This window comes from Vicugna pacos, chromosome 12, assembly GCF_048564905.1.
Source record: "Vicugna pacos chromosome 12, VicPac4, whole genome shotgun sequence".
Classification (NCBI taxonomy): Eukaryota; Metazoa; Chordata; class Mammalia; order Artiodactyla; family Camelidae; genus Vicugna; species Vicugna pacos.
The window spans coordinates 29,045,087-29,068,639 of NC_132998.1; the positions used below are offsets into that span (position 1 = coordinate 29,045,087).

At 46.4% G+C, this 23,553-nt stretch overlaps 1 protein-coding gene across 3 annotated transcripts in view; it reads right to left on the minus strand.

Annotated features, from left to right (window-relative positions):
• STAB2 (stabilin 2) overlaps nt 1-23,553 on the minus strand; it is a 133,352-nt gene that overhangs the window by 16,283 nt on the left and 93,516 nt on the right. For all 3 annotated transcript variants that reach the window (XM_006205893.4, XM_072973107.1, XM_072973106.1), the window contains 16 exons: nt 22,015-22,088; nt 19,522-19,593; nt 16,474-16,593; nt 15,489-15,536; nt 14,585-14,668; nt 13,175-13,321; nt 12,254-12,394; nt 11,108-11,167; nt 9,964-10,140; nt 9,270-9,359; nt 8,396-8,542; nt 7,015-7,071; nt 5,793-5,919; nt 4,239-4,388; nt 2,430-2,534; nt 1,024-1,131 (listed from right to left, as the gene is read on the minus strand). In XM_006205893.4, coding sequence (XP_006205955.2) covers nt 1,024-1,131; nt 2,430-2,534; nt 4,239-4,388; nt 5,793-5,919; nt 7,015-7,071; nt 8,396-8,542; nt 9,270-9,359; nt 9,964-10,140; nt 11,108-11,167; nt 12,254-12,394; nt 13,175-13,321; nt 14,585-14,668; nt 15,489-15,536; nt 16,474-16,593; nt 19,522-19,593; nt 22,015-22,088 — 1,707 coding nt within the window. The remainder of the gene's footprint in view (nt 1-1,023; nt 1,132-2,429; nt 2,535-4,238; nt 4,389-5,792; nt 5,920-7,014; nt 7,072-8,395; nt 8,543-9,269; nt 9,360-9,963; nt 10,141-11,107; nt 11,168-12,253; nt 12,395-13,174; nt 13,322-14,584; nt 14,669-15,488; nt 15,537-16,473; nt 16,594-19,521; nt 19,594-22,014; nt 22,089-23,553) is intronic.

Sequence of the window (23,553 nt, forward strand, 5' to 3'; positions counted from 1 at the left end):
TGGCAGCTGCTTGAGCCTAGAGAGGAGGAACATGAGGACAAAAGGCCTCACCCCAAGAATGGTGAAGCAGAAGTAGCATGGGTCTTTGCCGCCACTGCTGCTGGCCCACCTCTGCACTGCCTTGTGGCAGATTTCAGAGGAGCAGGCACAATGTGGTCTCATTTCTGTAAGGAAGCTCTGCATCTCTATGTGAATACTGAGTGAAAAAATGAGTAAGTCCACGTGTCTGAGATGGGTAGCTCTCCCTGAACCTATTGTTTCCTTTCTCCACAGAAGAAGAGTCTTAGCGGGCTCGTGGTTGCCCAACTGAAGAGTACATTTCTCAGGCTCCCTGTGTGACCGATAATGAGGTTCCAGCCAATGGGATCAGAGCAGAAGGGACTTCAGCCACTTCTAGGTGTGTCCTTAAAGGGAAGGAGGTCTGCCTACTTCTTCTCCATCCTGCTGCCTGGGATACGTTTATGATAGTGGCCACCTCGGGCCAGGCAAGTGAGTGACGGCAGAGCAACAAGACAGGAGTCTGGGCCCCTAGATGACCTCTCAGAGCGAAACCCTAGGTTAGCCCTGGATCCCTCCATCCAAACTGCTACATGAGACAGAAATGAACATCTAAACATCTGCTTTGTTTATGCCAGCGTTCATTTGGGTCTCTGTGTAGCTGAGCCCATACTCTCACTGCTAATGACAGAGACACTGCAGTGTTCAAAATGGTTCTCAGCAAGTGCTGAGGGTATATGTAGGTTTAACTGTTGTTTTCAAAGTATTGTATTTTCTGAATTTTTGAAGACCGAGTTGTCTGTGAAGTTATAAACATATTATAAAACAAAGTGCATCACAGTTTGCAAAGCAATTTCAGCACCATGCCCTGGGAAGTGGGCCGGTCAGGGACGAGCAAACCCACTGAGGAAACTGAGTGGCAAAGAGGGGAGGTATTGCCAAAGCAGCCCAGGCAGGAAGCAGAAGGGCTGGGACGGAGCAGAAGGCCTCTCACTGCTCTCTCACACATGCACCAACGGGGCCTACCTGTACACGTTATTCCGTCCCCTTCATAATTCAGGTTACACTCACACGTGTTGTTTTCCTTACAGGTGGCATGAGCAGAACAAGGAGGTGTGCACACTGGGGGCAAAACTGTAAAGAAAGAGGCCACCATTCATCCTGCACTGTGGTGTGAGGTGTTGGGCCCCACCTAAGGCATCTTCCCCAGACTCGATCTGGCCTGTCCCTGTGTTTCAAAAGTGGCCCCTCACAGCAGGAGGATGGGGTGATTTGCTCAGGTCCCTCCCAGCCTGGAGATTCTGAGATTCCAGAATCACTCCTTTGTATCTAGACACCATCTCTGGAACATTATCCAGATTAAAATGTGAATGTTACCTTTCGGGGAACCAATTAAAACTTTATACCTCAAAATTTGCTAGCAAGGGTGAATCTGGCAGATTAGCTCTTTGACCCAAGAATATGGGGCTCCAGAAGGTGGTGGTTAATTAAATTGGAGGAGAAATTCCACGGCCTTCTGAAGACTCTGTTAAGCGTGGGAGAAGTCTGGAGCTTTGGTGATTGGAAGGGACTGCAGTATCAAGAGGCAGCATGAAGCCATGGGGTGGGGGGGGGAGGGGCGGGGTGAGCAGGAGGAAGAACTGAAGTTAGGGGACTGATGGAATTCTGGAACGTCAGGTTGCTGACACCCAGAGGAAGAGCTTCGTCCTGCCCTTCTGCCCTCGGGGAAGATGAAGTCACAGTGATGCACATGGGCTAATTCATCCTTCACACCTCAGACCTTTGACAGGAACATAGGGCTTGGGGTTTTAGGGAGGCCTCAGAAAACTGACAGCTCTATGAGGATCAAGGTCATGACGACGACAGTGATGCATGATGATAATGGCAGCTACTGAGCGCTTCAAAAATATGACCCCAACCCTCATAGCAATCCTCTCCTACAAACAGAGCAAAGGCTCTCTTTTCAGGGACGAGTGCATCAGGACTCAGGAGGGTGGCTCAGCTGAAGGCATTTGTCTAGTAAGGAGCGGAGTCAGAGTTCAGACCCTGGACTCCACAGAACTGTGCGTTTTCTGTGAAACCCTCCACCTCTGTGTCTGCACACATCGGGCCCGGACCATGACAATGATCCCTGGGGACCATTCCTGCCCAATCCTGTATCCTCTGCTTGAGGTCGGACTTTCCATGATTGATAGGATTGTGTGCTGGTTTCATGAGCTTGAGTTAAATCTTTTCATCAAGTTTCCTTCAAGTCACCAGTCCTCCTGGGGCCTGGGGCGTCGTATTTTCCTTGTGGAAAAGGGAACCATATGTTATCTGGCCTTTGTTGGTTTTTTCCAGGTGTTGCTCAGACCCCCACCCCCAGTCGGGTGCTCCCGGCAGGGTCTGTGGTAGCACAGGGTTGCCGGTGACTGACCACTCCCACAACAGACCTGTCTGCTTGTCACAGAAGCGGCCCGTCCACCCCGATTCACAGACGCACTGCCCGGAGCCCGTGATCCCGTCATCGCACTGTCCGTGGTCCGAGCAGCCACAGGCTGGAAAGCAAGTTGGAGGGTAATCAGAGATCAGGGACTGAAATGCAATCAGTCAGCTCACTGGACACCCATTGGCTGTGCTGCCAGCATGGGAGGCACTATGCTGATGTGACAATCACTCATTCATTCATTCATTATTCTTTAAAAAACAATAACATACTCAGTGGGTATCATGAGGCAGGCACTACTAGGCAACGAGATTACAGGGGAAACTTTAGACCCGGGTGCCTGTTCTCGTGGCGCTTACAGCCTAGGAGTAACTGGCAGTAGAATATTATAAATACGCTGCATGTTGTAACAAAGGAGCAGAGGGTGTCATGGAGTATGTACTAGAATAAAAGGGGGAGGGAATCCTCATCCAAGTCTCCTAACAGAGAAATCTATTTAACAGTAAAACCTTCAAGACGTGTACCAATCCTCACGCCGCTTGCCACCTCCAGCACCAACACCCTGGCCCGAGGCACCCCAACTCTCACCTGGATGGCGGCACTCGCTTCCCCAAAGTTGCCGCTGCTTCTGCTTGTGCTGCCCCACAGTGTACCCCCCCCAAGGCAGCTGGGGTGGTCCTTTCTAATCTCCTCAGGACACCGCTCCATTCAAAATCCACCACTGGCCGCCATCACACTTAGACTAGATGCTGGAGACTTGTCTCTGCCAAGAAGCTCATATGTTATCTGGCCTCTAGTGACCTGCCGATTTCATTTCATCCCTCTCTTCCTCTTTGCTCACTCTGCTCAGCCATCTATGTTGTTCCTTGCCTGCCAAACCCACTCCAGCCTCAGGGACTTTGCACTTGCACATCTCTCTTCCAGGAAAGCCAGCCCTCTAGTCTGCACTGTTTAAACTGCTATTTAAAAGTAAACTAATTTTAAAAAATCAGTTCCTTAGTCATAGATTTTGAGTACTCAACATCCACATGTGGCTAGTGGCTACCATTCCTGATGGCAGAATTATAGCACATTTCCAGCATCACTGAAATTCGACTGGACAGAGATGCTGGTATCCCCTTGCCCAGCCCCCTCACCTCTGTGAGGTCTCTGCTCAAATATCTCGTGAGATGGCTTCTGGAACAGTGCCTCCTTTCTTTCCTGTTCCCTTTCACTTGCTGCTTTTTCTTTGTACCTTTATGTCTATTTTTGTTTATGTCATTTTTGTTTCCTCCCTTTGAATGTACACTTCTTGAGAGCAGGGATCCTGCCTCCCTCCCCACACTGTATCCGTATCACTTAGAATAGTTCCTGGCTTTTGAGCAAGTCACTTAGCCTCTTGGAGCCTCAGTTTCCTCATCTGCTAAGTGGGGATGATAACAGTCCCTACCTCAAAGGGTTCTTGTGAGGATTAAATGGTACAACATACCTGCCTGGCACATAGCAGGCACTCCATACACGTTAGCTATCACTGTTAGTAAGGACTCAGTATGTACGTGGTAGCTGAACAACTGAATGAGTGAGTGTTGGCCGGCCACAGCTTACCTTAGTGGCTGCCAGGGATGTGAGTTTCACTTCTAGAGATGAGGCTCTTTCAGTGGATGGAAACTGGGAGTATATCCAAAGAGGAAACAAGCATGTGAGGGCAGGCAGATGGGAGGTGGGTGGCCAGGAAAAAGGGGAAGGATGCTTCCAGGTCAGGCAGATGGTATGGATGAGGACAGGGAGCACACAGCTGAATGATGGGCAAAAGCACAGGGGAGTGGGTGCCACGTACGCTGACAATCAGGCCCGAATCTCCCTGGCCAACACAGCTCACACGCCGTTCCGTTGAAGCCGGTGTTGCATTTACACTGTCCCGTGGCTGAGTAGTAATCGAGGCAGACACCCTGGTTATTACATGGGGTATCTGGTCCTCCAGGGCAGGCTGGAAGAGATAAAACAGCAGCGACTCAAGTCTCCCCAGACCCAGAGCAGCTCAGCACCTTTGTGAACATGCTGCTAGGCCGTCCACAGCTGTGGGTTTCCACTCCATTAGCCCAGGGGCCCGTGGCCCTGGGGACACACCCATAGTGTCACTGGATGTTTAGGGTAAGCCACTGGCCTATGGCAAGTGAATGTAGACGTATGTGATAGGATTGTCAGGGCGTTACACTGCACTGTGCATTGTACTTAGGGGTCAGGAGACCTGGATTTGCATTGACCTGGGCTGAGCAACGGGGGAGGGGGAAGAGGGGGGAGGAGGAGGACGACGACGACGACAACCTGGTGCCCAGTGGGCCTGTACCACGTTGTGACTATGAGGATCAAATGCAGTACTGTAACTGAGAGCATTTGAGAGTATGAAGCACTAAACCAAACAAATACAAGGGATGGCACTGACTTTTGTGAATGGTCTACACTTCAGTGATAAGGAGTGGAATGGAGGCTGAGTGATTGTATGGACTCCCAGCCCAGATTTTTCTCAACTGGACTGTGATGAAGTATGCATGGTACATAAAACCATGGCTTCTGGAGACACAATGTGAGACCTTGGGCTTTGCTTCTTATCCAATCTGTGCCTCCATTTCCTTACCTGTGAAATGGGCATGACAATGGAACTACTTCTTAGGGGTTGTTTTGAGGTTTAAATGTATTACCATACATGTGAAGTAACACTCAGTAAATGTGCTTGCTTAATGCATGGCGGACAGGAAGTGCCACAGTATCTGTGATGCTGTTGCTGCTGCATTATTGGCTAGAAGTTGTGTCAAGAACCAGGGGTTTCAGGAGCCCTCCTCTGAGTGAGGTAAGGAAGGTGAGGTAAGGTGAGAGTGAGGTAAGGGAGGGAAGGTGATGTTACACATCCTATAGCAGGTCACCCCCCACCCCAGGAAATAAAGGCTCACACATATCATATTGGTATAGCATCTGCCAAGGCAGCATTCAATTAGATGCATTTAAACTAGAGTGCTTAGCACTGTCACGGACTGGCATCAACAGGGAAATATGGTGTTTTTAGCACTATGGGAAAAGTCTAATGCTATGTTGTTAAGCACAAAAGCACGGTACACAATTTACAATCTTTGCATGATAGAATCAACTCTGTAAAAAACAAAACATGGCAATGAAAAAAAAGGAGAAAGAAAGCTACACAACCCTTCAGGATGACTGCCTTTGGATTTTTTTCTAACTGGAGTCATTAGGCATGATGTACTGCCTTCCCCTCCCCAAACACACACACACACACACACACACACACACACACTTTTTATACTTTCAATACTTCTAGATGCTCCACAGTGATTGTACAATCCTTTCAGAATTGTGAGGCAGTAAGAGGCGCCCTCACCCTGACAGTCTGGCCAGAAGTAGCCCTTGCAGCACTTGGGGAGCTGTATCACCAGGGTGCACTGCTGCTTGCAGCCTTCCAGGTTCCTCCTGTAGGGCAAGTCGTACAGACACTTCTGCTTCTTGCCCTAAAGGAAGAGATCAAATCATCCCTCTGCCTTCCACCACCCATACTTGGGCTCGTGGGCTCTAGTCTGCCTCCAGTGGAGGATCTCGGGTACTGCCCAAGTAGAAAATGGGACTCAAGGGCCACGACCCCTGGATGGGGAATTCTTAGGGGCATAGGGTGGCAAATGAATGGGGGAGGGGGCAGAGCTGGTTAACAGAAAGATTTCTCTCCAGTCTTAATAGGAAGGACTTTCTGACCCTTAGAGCTGTTTGCAAAAGGTGTGGCTGCCTGGGGAGGAGGTGGGGAAGAGGCAGCTTTCTGTCAGGGGAGGGTTCTGTGGCAATGCGCCAAGATCATCAGAAGAGAAGGTACAGAGTTACATTTTGTTCTGTTTTGTTAGAGGGGTTACTAGTAGAGTAGAGCAGAAAGAAACTGGCTTTGGAATAAATACCCACATTTTAAAACTTACTTTTTCTAATTACCACAAACAGAATTGTTATTAGCTCCATTTTATGGAGGCAAAAACGTATAGGTTAAGTAACTTGCCAAAGATCACCCATTAGAATTTGACCCCATATCCTTGGACTCCAAATTTCATTGGCTTAACCATCACTCTTACGCTGCATTTTGGGCTGTAATCCTAGCTTTGCTTCTTACTGGCTGTGTGGTCTTGGGCTGCCTGCCTACCCTGAGACTCATTTTTCATAAGTGGAGGTAATATAGCTTCCTATGAGTATTATAATGAGGAATAGGGATAATATATAAATAAAGGGTCCAGCACAGAGCCAGGGACATAAACAGCCAACAAAATGCAACTATTATTTTTTATAATTATAATTTTCTTTGCCACCCTGTCTAGGCCCATAATCCCATGATTTTCTAGACTGTTCCTAGAAGATGGATAGTGGGTTGACAGGTTGCCTGGGATAAGAATGTTCATCTCAACCCCTTGGCCTGATTGTTGACAGACAGACATAAATTACGGTTACACAGAGTTATAACACACCCACAGATGCATGCTTATGCATACACACTCACCCCTAAGAGAAGACTGGGGTCTGACAGGGAAACAAACCTATCGCTCTCCAAACATTATCACTATGTGCACAGTTACCTTTGGTTTGGTCCACTTGGGGCAGCTGGGCGTATTGACACAGCTCCCACAGTTCCCCTAGTACGCAAGAAAAGAAGCACTTGTAAGTCAAGAGTATTAAGAAACACAAGAAAATGCCCCTGGTTAATGCCTTGATTAGCTGATCTCAAACTTAATTAATCTTGATTAAGATTCTGGCCACAATCAGGAACATAAAAGCAAACACCTGCAATTTTGCCATGGAGAATTCCAAAGGTCTGCCTTGTACCTCAACTCCTGGGGTTAGTTCTCTGAGATGAAAATTTCCCTGTTAGATGGAGGTGGACCAGGAGAGGGTCACACAGGCACATGATACGGTGGTCATGGGAAACGTGGGTGCATGTTCAGTTCTGTTACATATCCACTGTGATAATTTAGCCAATCACATTCTTTGATCCTCAGTTTTCTGATCTATAAAATAGGGATGGTAATTCTCTGGTGCAGCTTGATCTTCAGGGGATTGGTGAGGGAAAACGCTTAACTGGAAAAAATGTGTGTATATGTATTTTGGAAGTTAAGAAGGCCAGGACCTCTGCAGCAGAAAGAACAACTGTTTTTTCACCTCCTACTTTGGCTGACTGGCATCCTAATAATTTGGGATGTTTAGTGAATGCCTGTAAGGTGCCAGGTACTAAAATCAACTGGTGACAGACTTTGCTGAGTAAGTCACTTCACCTCTTTAAGACTCAAGTTTCCAAATCTACATAATAGAGTTGATGATAGCCACTTCTACTATCGGATAATTGTAAGGGTAATGTGAGCATTGAGCCAAATAGCAGGCTCGAAGGTCATACTCAGTAAGTGGTACTGGATGGAGGAATGAGTGTGAAATGTGCAAACGCCTCACATTGTGCAGGGCCCAGGACAGAAGTGCAACAAGTATTAATGAGTGAGCACATGACTGGAGGTATGGGTGACATATATTAGATTGAACCATATGAAACTGCCATTTTTATAGTCATACCCTGTCAAAATGGCAGTTTCAAACAGTTTAATCTGTCAGAAGCTCAAAAAATGTTTGTTGAATGAATAAACGAGTGACTGAATGGACAGACGGGTTTAAAAGTGACTGGCAGAAAGCTGGCACATAGATTGTCTCCAACAACTGTTTCCTTAATGGCGAGGGAATGAATGGATGGGGGAAGGGGTGGATAAATGAGATAGTGTGAGGCTTGTCTAGGATGAAGTAGATGCCTGTTGATTCTGAACCCAAAGACTGCTGTCCTGTGGTTCTCTGATCGCTCGGGTCCTGTGTTCACTGAGGACCAGTCCTCAGTGGCTTCACAGCAGGGTCCACGCTGGATCATGAGGGCTGTTCATTGGCCCAAGGTTCTCTTACTAGAGTAGCATTTTTAAGACTGACCGAGACATCGAAAGCTGTAAAAGCGTCACAGCGGCCCCCCAGGGTGGGATCAATTAGAAGACAGTCGATGCCATAGGCCACACCGAGGTCAAATAAAAGCTCCCGCTGCACAATTCTACACGTTTGGCCATTCAGGAAGAGCTCGCCCTGTGAGAGAAGGGGGAATGGGAGGAAGACAGAGAGAGAGGGAGAGGGAGAGAACAGTCAGCAATCCTCAGACTCCTTTTTCCAGGTCATGTAATGCGACCAGCACCTGCTAGTCAGAAAGAACTGATAAATATCGATATCAATGTCTATATCGATATCTCAAACACTCAAGTATGTATTATGTGCCAAGTACTGTCCTACATGCTTTATCTGCGCAAATTCTTTTAATCCTCACAACAACCCCAGGATGTAGCTACTATTATCCTATCAGACCCTTCATCATATGGAATTACAGGAAGGTAATGTTGTTCAGGAACTAGCCAAGGAAGGTGAAAATCACAAACTTTCTCTCTGTGGGTTAATCTATGTGGGTATAGCCCAGAGCTGGCTCTGACTGCTGAGAGAGGGCTGGGAAGGAAGGGAAAGGAATGACAGTGTACTTTCTTGCTTCAGGTAACGGTCTCACACTGGAAAATAAGTTCTAAAAAAATCAACCCAAAGCTGCTCTCCACAAGTGCAATGGGGCTCTCTGATACCTGGTAAGGGTTTGCGCTGGCCAGGATTTATCAGGCTTTTCATATCCACTTACTCAGGGAAAATAGCCATGAAGGCAATGAGAGAAAAGAGCTTTTCCTCAATGTGGAAAAAACTGAACATCTCCTTGAAGAGGCAGTGGCTGCGGAATACGTTAATATGCTCCCAACCCCCACGTGGTGACAACACTCACGATGTCACTGCCAGCTCCGCACTTCACGCTCAGCTCAGAACCTTGCAGGGTCTTCCAGGTAGCAGATCTGGGGAGATCCACGGCCAAAACCTGTAGGAATGATGGCGCCACATGAATGAATACCCCAAGTCTGGGCTGAAGAAGGGCCCAAAGGTGCTTTGCCATCAAACCAAATCCAGATACAAGTTCCTCTAAGAGTCCTATTAATTCCAGCTTTAAAATGACAGTAGATGTAATCAAAAGGAAGAATAACCATGGGGTCTCTAGGAAGGTGGAAGTTTTTTCTGTAGGGAAAGTCTCTTCCAGCTGGTGTCAATCACCCGTCCATCCCCATCTATACTTGGCAGTCCATGGAGGATGCTGTGTTGGTGTATGCAGCCCGTGGGAAATGGCATAGGGTGCTGTTATGGGCTGGACTGTATCCCTTCTGAGTAAAAAGAGGGGAAGAATGCTCTTGGGTATCAGTTAAAGTTAGGACAAAACCAAGAAAAAAAAAAACCGATGGCAGGTGGGAGAAACAGAACCAGATATGCTAAGGCAGGGGCCAGTTCATCACAGCCAGTCAGAGGAGGGCACAGCAGGACAGGGATGGTCAGGCCTCCTTGGTGCTGGGAGGCGGAGACACACCGACAATTCCTGGATACCATCACCCCGGGGCATCCCTGCTTCTCACGTTTGTGCGAAAACAAAATACCTTGGAATCTCGAATCACGTGGAACTTCAAATACTCCTTCAACTTGTCCTTGTTGTCCTCGTTGAACAGGAAAGCCTGTTGTTCAGGAGGCAGGGCTTGGAGGGCTTGGTCGCTGGGCCAGAAGAGAGTGACTGGAGTGTGGATTGGGTCAGTGATAACGCTCAGCAAGCCCGTGTCCTGAAATGCAGGGAACCGGTCGCGTGCACAGGTACAGTCCAGCCAAGAGGTACAGCGTCTCTCGGAGGACCAACACCAGCCCGTCAGGGGTCCCCTCCAGGCCCATCCCAGGGCTCACTGGGACTCTGGCTGGTTCAAGGGTGACACAGCTCAAAACTCGAGACTCATCACACTCCAGCCATTCTGATCCTCATTTTCTTAGAAAGCAAAATTTTAATTTCTGGAAGGCCCACTTAGCATATTTTTTCATATTTCATTTAAAAAGTGAAACCTATGCAATATTAAGATACTCCTGTATATTTAGAAGATTTTGAGATCACAAAGACTTAGAAAAAAAAAAGCCAGATGAATGGGGAAGAATCATTTTGACAACTTTCTACAGCCTGGGTGCATCATACACATTTTTTCTTGTTATTTTCCTAAGAAAATTTCCCTACTGCTTGTGGTACATGGAGGAGAGGGGGGCCTTGGAGGACCCTGCTCCTCCCTGATTCTCCTCTGGAATCTTTGTTTAAACAAGAAGTTTCTCTACTCAATTTGTGGGAGCCGTCTCTGAAGCAAGAAGGATGTGATTTTAGGTGCAATTTCTGCCTGTCTCATGGGCAGAGATTCCCCAGCTCTGCCTTTTGGCTACCCCATCTCTGTTGCGGGGGTGATAATTCCAGGTATGAAGCACCTGGTTCAGGAACTGGCACATACTAATTCCTTTCCCTAGCTCTGGCCTCAAATACTTCAATTCCTAACTCAGCCAAGGAATAAGCCATGCAAGATTTTGGGAATGGAGCGGCAGAGAATGACTGTTATCCAGAAAGTTAGGACTTCCTTAAAGATCCCATAACAGCTGGCTAGTGAAACAAACAAAACCACACAACAAACAAAAAACCTGTCAAAAAATAAGCCTCTTTAGGTAGGTTATAACCCTTGAGACATACATTCCCCTGAAGCAACGTTTCTTCTAGGTTTTTACCTGTATTAAGTTGCTAAATTTGATGTAGCCATGGTTTATTGCCACTGTCGTAAGATTTTGCTGCAAAGATAATAAGAATAGGAATGAAGCTGTTCCTTATACAGCCCACAAAGCACTTTCACAGAAGCTCGGTCACTCAAATGAGAGGAAGATAACGTGGCAGGTGCTGCAGACTGGCTTGTCAGAACCCATCCCAGTTCCCTTGTACCCGAGTCTTTCTGCTTTACAGAAGTTGAATGGTTAAACTCTGCATTTTCCCAGACCGCCCTGCAGCTAGAGCCCTATATGCGATATGGGATTCCCCCAAGCAGAAGGGCTTGTGCAAGACACTGGTGGAAAGAAACAACATGAGGTGGCAGTGGCTGCCAGCAGGGATATCAGATCTCCTGACAAGCACAAGGGTGGAGACATCTGGTGTCCAGACCCTGATGTCCTAGGTGATGGAGACAGGCAGCACTGGCAGAGCTGGCACAGAGCAGCCCTGTGGTGAAGTCAGGGGTCCTCCCTTTGTGGGTATCCCCAGGCTGCTTTATTCCCAGCTGTGCAGAATCTGAATTAGGCTCTCTAGCTTTCCAAGAGATTTGGTGATATACATAATATCTTAAACTCCTTTTTCTTTAAGTGAGATAGAGTGGATTCTGTTGTCTCCAACTAAGAACCCAGTGCTAATAAATAACAACAAAAGTTGAAACTGTCTTTTCTGTCAATTGAGGTGTTTTACCCCCGATTTAGTTTTAGTGATAATTGTCTATCTATCATTTATCTATCACCTGTCTGTCTGTCTATCCATCCATCCATCATCTATCGTCAATCTATCCATCCATCAGCTCTTTCTTCCTCCCTTCCTTCCTCCCTTCCGATCTACCTATCATCCATCTATGTAATTTCTCCACCTTCCAAACCTATGCAAGCCCACCTGCCTTTGTGGACACTGAAGAAAAACTTATAAAATCCATTTGACTATTTAAAATAGACTTTTACCTACTTACTTCTAAGAATAACGTTCACTAAGCTTTTAATAGTAGCTTGAGACTGAAGCAGTAAAATTAAAATGTCTTGGAACAATGCCTCAGAATCAGAATTGAGATAATCAGTTATGGGTACTATGAGTCACTCTGTGCTGAGAGTCTAACAATGAGTACCCACCAGAATCCTTCCAGAAGCATCTTTAGGGGTGATAAGCAAGTTTTGGGGAGACAGCAGTTTGTCTATGATGTGGATGATTCCGTTGGTACTGATGATGTCACTGGATATGATCTTAGCTTTGTTATTTATAAACACTGTGTCCTGAAATCAACCAAAAAAGGAAAAAAGAAATAAGCACAAAGAGAAATAGACACAAAAAGCACCTCCTTCAGAATGCCCTGCCGTCATGTTAAATTATCATGAGGGTAAATGTTTAAGTGGAGCTGTGGGCAAATTGTGAAGATCCAAGTTACTTGAGCACATTTTTAATGATTATAAAAAGAAAACAGAAAAGAATGTCATTTTCACAGAGAAGTTAATAGCAAATAATCAACCAAAACAGTCATTTCACCATGATTCTCAAAAATGAAACAGCGAGCAGATCCAAATTGGCTTCTCTTTCACATGTGTTCTCCACACCACCCACCACCCCTCTGCCTTTTGACCCCACTGCATATATTTCCCCTATGCAATGAATTCTACAGACACCATTGGTTTCTCTTTGTGGGGAGGGAGGGGATGAGCATGATCAAGTGGCTTTGATCAAAAACTGTCATCCCCTTCCAGCTTCTGACCAGTGCTGCAGTTCTGCTGACCACCTGCAGCTGCTTTGCCCCCTGAGTTTCAAAATTTGAGCTCTAATATTTACTTGCTGTGTGACTGTGGATAAGTTACTAAACCTCTCTGAGCGCAGTTTCCTAATTTGCAAATTGGACAAAAATAACAGTATCTATATTATGGGATTATTTTGAGGATTGAATCAGTTAGTGCACATCAGATACTTAGGCTAGTACCTGGCACAGAGAAATCCCTCCACATGCATTAGTCATTATCATTATTATCACTCTAAGGAAGAGGGGAGTCTGAAATGGCCTCTCTTACCTGAGAGACGGAGATAGCAATTGACTCCCCTTGGAGAGAAGTAGCATTTGGGGTCAGTTTCAGGTTTTCCAGAAGCAGCTGGTGGCAGGCAATTACATGATACCGAAGAACCTGGGCCATTAGTCCCTGTTCGTCCCAGGCTTTAACCTGTGATAGGTCAGAGGGTTGTACCCAGAGCCAGAAGCCTTCTGCTCCAACTTTTCCTTTTGCTGTCCCCTCCTCCAGACTCCCTCCCGCACCTCTGTCTCCACCCAGACCCTGGGGAGCAGGCAGTCAGGGTTGGCTTGGAGTCAGGGACACAGGATAGAGACTGTATAGGCAAGAGGGAGAAAGTGGTTATAGCTCCTCTTCTGCTTCCACTATAGGATCTCAGCACGGAAGGAACCTGGAGTCCCTCTGGTCCAGCATTTCACAGCACACGTCAAGGACCCCACCCAAGTCCTGGGAGCTGCTACTTGAAAAAAGTGTTTTCTTGTGCAAAATGCTGGATGACACCGCACAGTATGCCCCTCTCTTGCAGGGGTGCCTGGGCTGATTTATAACTTTAGTATGGAAGAGACCACCATGCTTCTTCACTTGTAGGTCAAACTAAAAACATTAACCACAAAGTCAGTGTCATAAGAAAGCCCACAAAGTTATCAATATTTCATGATAACTCTTTTGATGCTTTTTAAAAAACATCAGATGTCAAAGTTTTTCAAAAATTTTTGTGTTCCTGCTTTGCTAGTGTCCAAAATATATGTAGAGAGAAGCAGCATGTGCAGTGGTTAGGAATACAGGTTCTGGAGTCATGTTTGAGTCCTTGCTCCACATTTTGCAAGTCAGGTGACCTGGGGGAAGTTACTTTTCTTAACATCTTCAACTGTAAAATGGGGATGATAATAGCATTCAGCTCACAGGTTGTCATGAAGACTAAACGAGTTAATCTAAGCCAGGCACTAGAAACAATGTCTGGCACATTCAATAAATGTTTGCTACATTATTATATATTAATGAATAATCCAGCATGAAGAGTCGGAGTGAATGTTAGATGGTAAAGGCTCCGATAAGTCCTGCATGAAAAGAATCTATTCATATACTGTTAATCCAATATTCCTCTTCATTCTTTCTGGGGGGAGTGGGGTCTACACGATGCTAGAATTATTTAAGAATTGTTGTTTTTTTCCAACCTCCTAACCTATTCAGGAATGTCCTTTAGAAAGTCTCTGGCCAGTGGTTACCCCAAACCCACTAATTCGCTTCCCCTGACAGGGGTCCCTATGCTGAGAGGCAGCCCCTTCCATTGCTGGTCTGCTCCAACTGATCCTAAATCTTCTGCCCAGAAACGTCTCCAGTGCTGGTTCAGGGTGATGCCCAAAGACTGTGTTCCAGTCCCAAACCTCTTCCACATGCCTCTCACTTCATGCTTACCCTGGGTTCCTCATCAAAAGCTGAAGATAAAGGTGCAAGAACAGTGAAGGGGCCTGGGCCAATCAGGTCTTGTACAGAATGCTCCTGTGGAAACAGGGTGAGGGTCAGATTGACATACTTAATATAGGCAGGGGCTCAAACAAACAGCAGAGAGAGTGCATAGTGGCAGAGGGAGTGAAAACCAGATAGGGACATCTGGGTTTATTTAGTCAAATTCAAACTCATTCAGATTTATTGTCATTGAAATAATGTGTATTTTTATCTGGTTATAAAAATAACATTATGCTGACTGTATTAAAGATTTAAAAATACAGCATAAAGAAGAAAATAACCCACACCTCAGAGTAACCCATTATTTCCAGATATATTTTTTCCAGTGTCTCTTCCACATACTACACGTTTTACATGATTGGGACAATAATACAAATACAAGTAATAAGATGTTTTACTTAACTGTTCCAATTGTCTTCTTGCCAATGCTAAGAGCCTATGGTTACTTATATTTCCTTCTAGAGTTTATTATTTTATTCTTCTGGATTTTTATCTTTTATTCTTCAATATCTCTGGAACTTATTCAGATGTATGAGGTGCAGAAAGATCCAACTTAATATGTTCACCCAAAGAGCCGATTGCCCCAGTAATGCTTCTTGCGTCCACTGTCTGAAAGCAGTGTTTCATATACTACATTCTCACATATACAGCAGAACAGAGCAGCATTTATGCCACTCTGCTATGCTGCCCACCTGAGGCCTGAGATGTGCACAAATGACCAACACAGAGACCGTTTCAGAAATCAAGGCTCCCAGGCTGTCTTCTACCCTCACCTACTCCGGGGGTTACAGATTTATCTCCTATCTGGCTTGAGACCCAACTCTTCTAGCTAGACAGACACACACATTCTTACCAGCAACTGGAAATAATATTGTGACGTTTTTGGGTTCTTGGGAAGCTCCTGGAAACAAAGACAGGGAAGGTTCACTCAATGCCTGGGAATTATACACAAGAACAATGCACGGTTACCGCATGACGACGTCTCTAAGATCGAGAGTATCTACCATGATTTCAGCTGGAAATCTGGGCCAATTTCAAGCCCCATCTATAGGCTTAAAATTGATGTTCAGAATGACTACATGGACATACTGTGAGTTCCAAAACCTTCCTGGAGTCACCATCTGATTTACCACAGAAAGGTTCAGCCATTTCCAGAAGCACCTGAGCTTTAAGAGAATTTTTAGTAGTTCAAATGTTAAAAAAAAAATCAATTATCAGTTACAAGTTTATGGCAGATTTAGTTTCTCTAGTAACAAGAGTATTTGATCAGCCAGTATGCTCTAAGTCCTTCTTTAAACCAAATAACAGAATGTTCACTTTCTAATAGGAGAAATCCACAAGTATCACGATGCCTCATCCTCTACGTCCAGTACAGATTCTCGTGGGCAGTCACGCAAACACACACTCCAACAACAATCCACATCATGATAATGCCTCCGAGTTTCTGTTGTGCTCTGTGCCTGAGACACATCATCTCATTTAAACCTTGTAACAGCCTGCTGGGGTTGGTACCATTATCATTTTCTTTTACAGGCTGGAAAACTGATGCACCAAGAGGTGATGTAATCTGCCCAAAGTCACATTACTAATTGGCACACCTGAATTCAAACCTCGACGTTTCTGACTCTAGAACTGTCGACTGGAATCACTGCGTTCCAGGTCAAGTGAATTCCCATGGGAAGATAACATTTCTTTTTGTTGCCAATTTATATGAAAGCAGTCTTTCGCATTTTTCTAGAGTTCTGTGCATAAGAGAACTCTTGCACATTCCTTAGCTTCCGGGATTCTGCACAGGGAGGAAAGGGGGGTTGACTTTACGGAAAAATGCCTCGCGTTACCTGATGAATGTTGCCACGGCAGGTAAACCCATCCCCGATGTAGTTGGGTTTGCAAGTACACGTCCTTTCGCCTTGTCCAGTGTGATTGCAGAGAGCAAATTCACTACAGCCGCCGTTTTTCTGGTAAAATTCCCAAGGAGTGGGGGGGGGTAGGAGTCAGACCAGTTCATTTCCAGCTCTGCCAATGTTCACAAAGCAATTCTGTACTGAAGCATACTTTTGGTCTCACTCTCTGCCTGGCTGGTTTGCATTATTTGCCCTTCCCCAATTCCTTACAATTGTAAGGGCCATCTGACTCACTCAGCCTTACACGGGCATACCTCATTTCACTGCGCTGTGCAGATATTGTGGTTTTTTTTATAAATTGGAAGTTTGTGGCAACCCTGCATTGTCTGATGATGGTTAGCAATTTTTTTTAGCAATAAAGTATTTTTTAAATTAAGGTATATATGTTTTTAAGACATTATGTTATTGTACGCTTAATAGACCACAGTACAGTGTAAACATAACTTCTATATGCACTGGGAAACTAAAAAATTCTTGTGACTTGTTTTACTGCGATACTCGCTTTATTTCAATGGTCTGGAACCAAACCTACAACATCTCCGAGGTATGCCCGTATCCCAAGATGGCAGGTCCATCCCAGCAGATCTCCAGCCCCATACAGATCAGCCCAAAGCTGCCAAATGGGGAATGTCTCGGCACCTGGGAGTTAGTTAGTAAGGCACCAATCTCGTTGGACATTTCCCAGCTTTGGGCTAAACTCTAATCCCAACATAGCAAAGGCAACAGTCATCATCTAGAAGGCAGTCAGTATAAAGCAGAACTCTGTCACCATCTGCAGAAAGTTTATAAACTGTGGGAGACGGAACAGAGCCCTACAATATAAACAAAGCAAAGTATAGTTCAAAGCCAACACCCACCAGAACACCGAGAAAGGCTCCATAGCCTAAGCCAAGTTCCTGAGTGGGGTAAGGATATAAAGCTCAGGAAAAAGGAATCCAGTGGGGTTGAGCAGAGAAGGAGGTCAGCAGTCTTAAAGGCCGGTTGTACATCTCCCCTCCTTCCCAGCCCCGACTCCAAAAGTATTGATGGAACATGGTATTTTGGCCCAGGAGAGACTTACTGCACCAGATTCCTGCCTCAAGCTGACGGAGCTCAGTGAGCTGTGCAAAAAAGCTGAGTCCTGCACAACCATTAACCATCTCCTAGGGGCCCTGGATGTTGCAGCTAAATACCCTAGATTTTACTGTCTCGATGCCCAGTCTGCTCTAAGACCATCAGGATGAATCCCCTCTGTCCCACCTTCCAGTTCATCTCAGTCAAAGCAGGGGTTCAGGCGGCCAGGGGTCCCTCCCACTGCCCGGACTCTCCCCAGCATGTTGCTCTATACACTTTTGATCTGACCTCATATCCCACCCTTCCTGCCCTCACAGGCCCTACCTTGTGCCTTCTGAGACTCACAGGTAGCAAACTTCCACTGTTTCCTCCTGTCCCCAGAAAGCTCTCTTTGCCTCTTACTGAAGAGGCACCCATCTGCTGCAAACGCTGCTCCCCTACGCCCCTCAAGCGAAGCTCTTCCTCCCTTACCCCGCACTTCATGGCTGGGGCTCGGATAGCATCTTTCTTACTGCACATCGTCCCTTCCAACCACTTTTATTCCCTCGTCTTCTGCAAATGCCAGCTCCCTCAGAGCACGTGGAATCTATACGCTCCCATTCCTCTTCTTCTGTCTGCGCAGTGCGCCTGGATCACTGGCTTTCTCTCCGTGCCTTTTGTCATCCTTGGTGGCACCAACATCTCTGTCTCTGACGTCTTCTGCACCTGCCCCTATTCCCTGCCAACCTGCCCCTGCTCTATCCCTGTCATCACCTCCTTACCCACCCTTGACTTGGTTCCACATTAAAGTGGACTGCTCCTGAAAGCTCTGTTTCAAGCCTCCTGCTCTCTCTGACCACCAACTTCTATCCTTTCCATTTACCTTTTATAACACTGTGGCTCCAATCTCCTTTGACCTGCAGGGACCTCCCCTCCCTCTGAGCCACCTCCTTCTTTCTCACCCACAGTCCTGCTCACCTCCTTGCCCTCTGTCTCAGCACAGCCCAGGCAGTGGGCAGCACACTGCAAACCCCACCTCGCTCCTTTCTCCCCTCAGCCCACCTGGGCTAGACTCTGCCGCCCCTGGGCTCACCCTGACTGGTGGAGCATTGCTGGAGAAAGTCATGGTTGTGTGCTGTCTGGACCCCTTCAAAGTTCTGCACACAAACATCAACGCTTCTCTACTCTTCCAGGACATTTCATTTCTCTCTGGAGAAGATGCTTCCCACCTTCACCTCTCTCCTCAGCTCTCCACCACAGCTCCCTGCCCTGCAGCTTCTTCCTCGTTCTTCCTACACACACATGTCACACGGGGTACGTTCCCCTGAGAAACCTGGGAGACAACACGGGGGATGGTAGGGACCTCACTTGAAAAGGAAGGGCTTACTTCTGGGGTGTCTGTGCCGTCTTTGTACCCACAGCAGGAGGCTCGGGGCGGGCAGTGACATGAACAAGGAAGGAAGGTGTGTGGACAGGGCTTCTGCTGGGGACCAGTGCCTTGTGGGAGGAACCAGCACCACAAGAAGTGGTCAAGGGTCCAGCCTCTGAGTCAGACAGATGTGGGCCACACCATGTGCTCGAGCTGTGGTCTTGGTCAGGGACCTGAACTCCTCCTGGTCTACGGTGGGTAGAATTGTGCCCATCCAGCCCCTAAAGGTCCAAGTCATAAGCCCTGGTATCTGTGAATGTCACCTTGTTTAGAAAGAGTCTTTGCTGATGCAATTAAGGATCTCAAGATGAGATCATCCTAGGCTAACCTGGGGGAACTTAGGTTGGTAAATGTCCTCACTAGAAGAGAAGACAGACACAGAGGTGAGGGCCACCTGAAGGCAGAGACTGGAGTTTCTCCAACATTGCAACTGGGATGTGAGGGAGAAGTAGCCCAGAAGCAGCTCTGCCAGAGGCCACCTCAACACCCTACCCGCTAGACGCGGGGAAGGGAGCACTCACAGTTAAGCAGACGTCGATGAGTGTGCAGACCTTCCCGTCTCCAGTGTATTTCAATAAACAGTTACAGACGGCCTGTCCAGGAGGAGAGGAAAATAGGTCATTTCACAGATACATTCTGCTGGCTCTTCTGCTGGAATTCTACAATGGTAACTCTGTAACTGATGTTAGAAGGTCCTCTATTTGGTATTGGTAATACCTACTCTAGACTGAGAATCGTCATCTTATTTTAGCGTATTAGACCCACTTTACCCTAGCACTGGGTTCACCTATACACCCCACCTTTGCTGCCAAGAGACTGTATTTTATTTTTTAACTTGGTCACCTTATTTGGTCCCTTGCCTTCTTGTGCCCACCTCTTTTCTCTCTTTGGTTGGTAAAGGTCCAGGTGCAAGGAAGCTAAGCCATGGTCCACTCCCACTCCGCCTGTGCTCAGCCCAGAGGCCCCAGTGCTCTGAGAAGCTAGAAGGAGGCTTTGGAGCTGAATCAGCCATGAAATCAATCAAAAAACCCCACTGTTTGACTGAGAAAATGAGTGGGGGGCTTCACGTTGAAGGAGGGAACACTGTCTGGAAGAAGTTGGGGACTGTCTAGTTCACCCCTGCATCACATGCACTCTACTCAGGACCACCTGGGCGTGAGGATGAGCAGGGCTGAAACCCAGCTATGCTCTAGTCACCAAGCCGGGTGCCCAGAGAAGGGGCACCTGCTCCTGATGTGTCCACCCAAGGGGCGGTTTTTCTAACCCACACCAAAGCCCCCTACACAGGAGCCGTGGCTCTGCTCTGATGTCTACCTGTTAGAACCTGAGCTTGTGGGCACGGCAAGGTCAGCCAGGGCCAAGCGGCAGGTTTCCACTTCCTCTCTCTTCGTTACGGGTCCAGATATCTGCTCAACCCTTTACCAAGTCGCCCACAGGACACCCACTAGCTGCTCTTTCTGGGTTAAGATCCTGTCTCAGAGATTGACTCCAACCCACTGCCCTCCAAATCTAGAGGCTCTGAGCACCAGAAAGCTTATAGGTTTCCCCCACTGCATATGCAGTTTGCAATAAGGACTCTCCTGAACCCCCAAATCTGCATAAGTTAGCCCAACATCAACTGTTCTGGTTTTCCCCATGACTGTGTCTGTAAACACAGACACACAATTATTTCAAAACACATTTGGGGGGGGGCGCTCCTTAGGTACTTGCTGTCCAGAGACCTGGCACTGAGGTCTCCGAATGGCTCAACAAAGTCAACAGAACATTCACTGGGAGCTTTACATCATCACCCAGTTTCTGATGTTTGTAATTTCCTGCTTGTTCACAACATGACAGAGAGTGACGGAGGCAAAGCCTGGTTCCCTGAGCCTCCAGCTTCCCCACCTGAGTCTTTTCACCCCTCGAGCTCTCCCTCCCTTGTGCTGAAGCCCTCACGTGTCTCCCACCTCCCCAGACATGCTCCCCAGGGAGGCGCTGCAAGGGCCACAGTGTTAGGGTGATGCGGGAAGCCCCATAAAAAACCCGGCAGGGCCCCCAAGCATGGCCACTACTCTCCTGCCCGCACCATCCAGTTCCCTGGCCCACAGGCTCTATCTTACTTTTCATCTCTGAAACAGCTTACCTACCGCTAAAATTCTATTGGTTCCCTGAGCTCACTTCTGATTGGTTATTTCCTTCACTCCTGATTGGTTATTACTCTCACTTCGGATCGGTCCACTTCCCTAATTTATGATTGGCCCATTTGTAGCACATCATTTGCAGCACATCATTTGCATGGAGCTCACTCCTGATTGGTTATTTCTCTCACTCCTGATTGGTCTATTTCTACAAAGCTTGTTCCTGATTGGTCAACTTCTGTTATACTTTATTTGCATATGATGTTGCAAAGTGTTAAACTGGCAGCCTATAAAGGCCTGTGTAAACCTACAGATGGGGTCCAGAGCTTGGAGTGTTAACTCCTTTGGGCCCGCTGGAGTAATAAACCTGAGTTCTCCAACTCTCCGAGTGCTGCTTGGTCTTCTCGCCTGGATCCAGGTTGCTGTCACAACTGAACTATAACACATTTTTCCGCAACAAGGGAATATATGACAGCAGCTTAAAAAACATTATCTGCTGCTGTGCTGCACACATTTCAGAGCCTCAAGCCAAAGAAAAATTGTAAGATTCTGGGCTTCAGAAAGCTGAAAGGAACGAGATACTGCTGGAGTCCTCGGGGCTTCTAGAACCATGTGGTATTTGCAGATGCCCACTTCTCCCCACTCTAAGGAAGTCCCTTCTCCTAAGTACTTTTTGTCCCGCACCCCCATCCACCCCCCGCCTTCCCTTCCTGCCATTTCTCTTCATTCCCAAAGAATGGCCTCTAGGGGAATTCTTCCATAATTTCCTCTAATGTATTGATTTCATGCTGCTGTTCCCTAGAGGTCTGTTCTCAGCTCCTCTCCCTCAGGCCTGGGTTTAAACACCCAGGAATTTGCTCTTAGGAAAGCTGAGGTCCCCGGGGAGGCAGAGCTCACCTGGTTGGGTCCCGTCTGCGTGCACTCTGCGTACTTGTGACAACCACCATTGTTCTCCAAACATGGGTTGATCTCTTTAAAACAAAAAGCCAACACGTGGCATGAGAACCAAGCCTCATTTTCAAATAAAGACATCTTGAGGGACCAGCCAGGATGGCTAACTGACCGAGGGGAGCAGATGTCAGGTGTGATTCAGTTTTCTGACAACTCTGAGGCAGAAATAACCTGACAGGTGGGTACCAGATATGGTTTCTCAAAATCGACTCATCTGGGACAGGACTGTGTCAGCAGAAGCATGTCTGCGGGTTTGACTCTGTCCCTCTACTGAATGAACATACGTGTTTGCAGTTAAGGACTTGAACAGAATTTTGGAGTCCAATCCAACATGCTATGAATGAAGAGATGTAGGAATTAAAAAAAAAGCATTTGTAACATCACAATGTAATTGGTTCAGAGAAGATTCATCAGTAGATACTAAATTTAAGAGGACATTTTGATGAGGAGCAGGATGTTGGCTTGCTATTAAAGTGCCTCCTGGCTGACTCTTCATTAGTAGCTAAAAGGAAAAAAGTAACTGTACAGTGGAGAAATCAGACAGCACCTTGACCAATGGTCAAACTTCACACTACACATGGAGGCACCTGGAAATCCCAAGCCTCCAGTGTGACAGCCTGGGAAGGGTGCAGTATCATTCACGTGACTTGGAATGCAAAATCTGGGTGTAATCATGAAAAAAAAAAACATCAGACAAACTCAGAATGAAGGACATGCTATCAAAAAAAATTGGGGTGAAGAATATGAAAATGAAAATATGTATGTATATTCATGATTTAGACACTGTGCTGTGCACCAGAAACTGACACATCGTAACTGACTGTGCTTCAATAAAAACAAATTGGGGTGTGGACTATACTCTTCTAAGACATCAGCATCATAAAGGACAAAGTAAGGCTGAGGAACCACCCCAGATTCAGGGAAACTAAACAGGCACGGCATCTAAATGCAACAGCCAGCCCCAAACTGGATCCTGCACTGGAGGAAAAACTGTCAAAAAAGGACATTATTGGGTCAAATGACAAAATTAGAATGCAAATGGTAATTAGATAAAACTATTATACCAATAATAAATTTCTTGAAGTTGATAACTGTGCTGTGGTTATGTAAGAATCTATCCTTATTCTCAAATACACTCAAGTACTTAAGGATAAAGGGAATGTGAGATACACACACACACACACACACACACACGGCTTACTCCCAAATAGTTAGGAAAAATGTGTGTATCTATACATATTAAAGAGAGAAAATGATAAAAGCAAATGAGGCAAAAAGTTAACAATAAGGGAATCTGGGTGAAGAGCAAGTGGTCTTTTTTTGTACTATTCTTGCACAGCTGTGTAAATTTTTTTTCACAACCAGAAAGTTATAATTCAGATAACTTACTATGGCATATCTTTACATTAGAACAGTATATAGCCATTAAAATCATGATCTGGAAGTACACATTTTTAGGTAGAGTTGTTCTTTTATGTTGCTAAG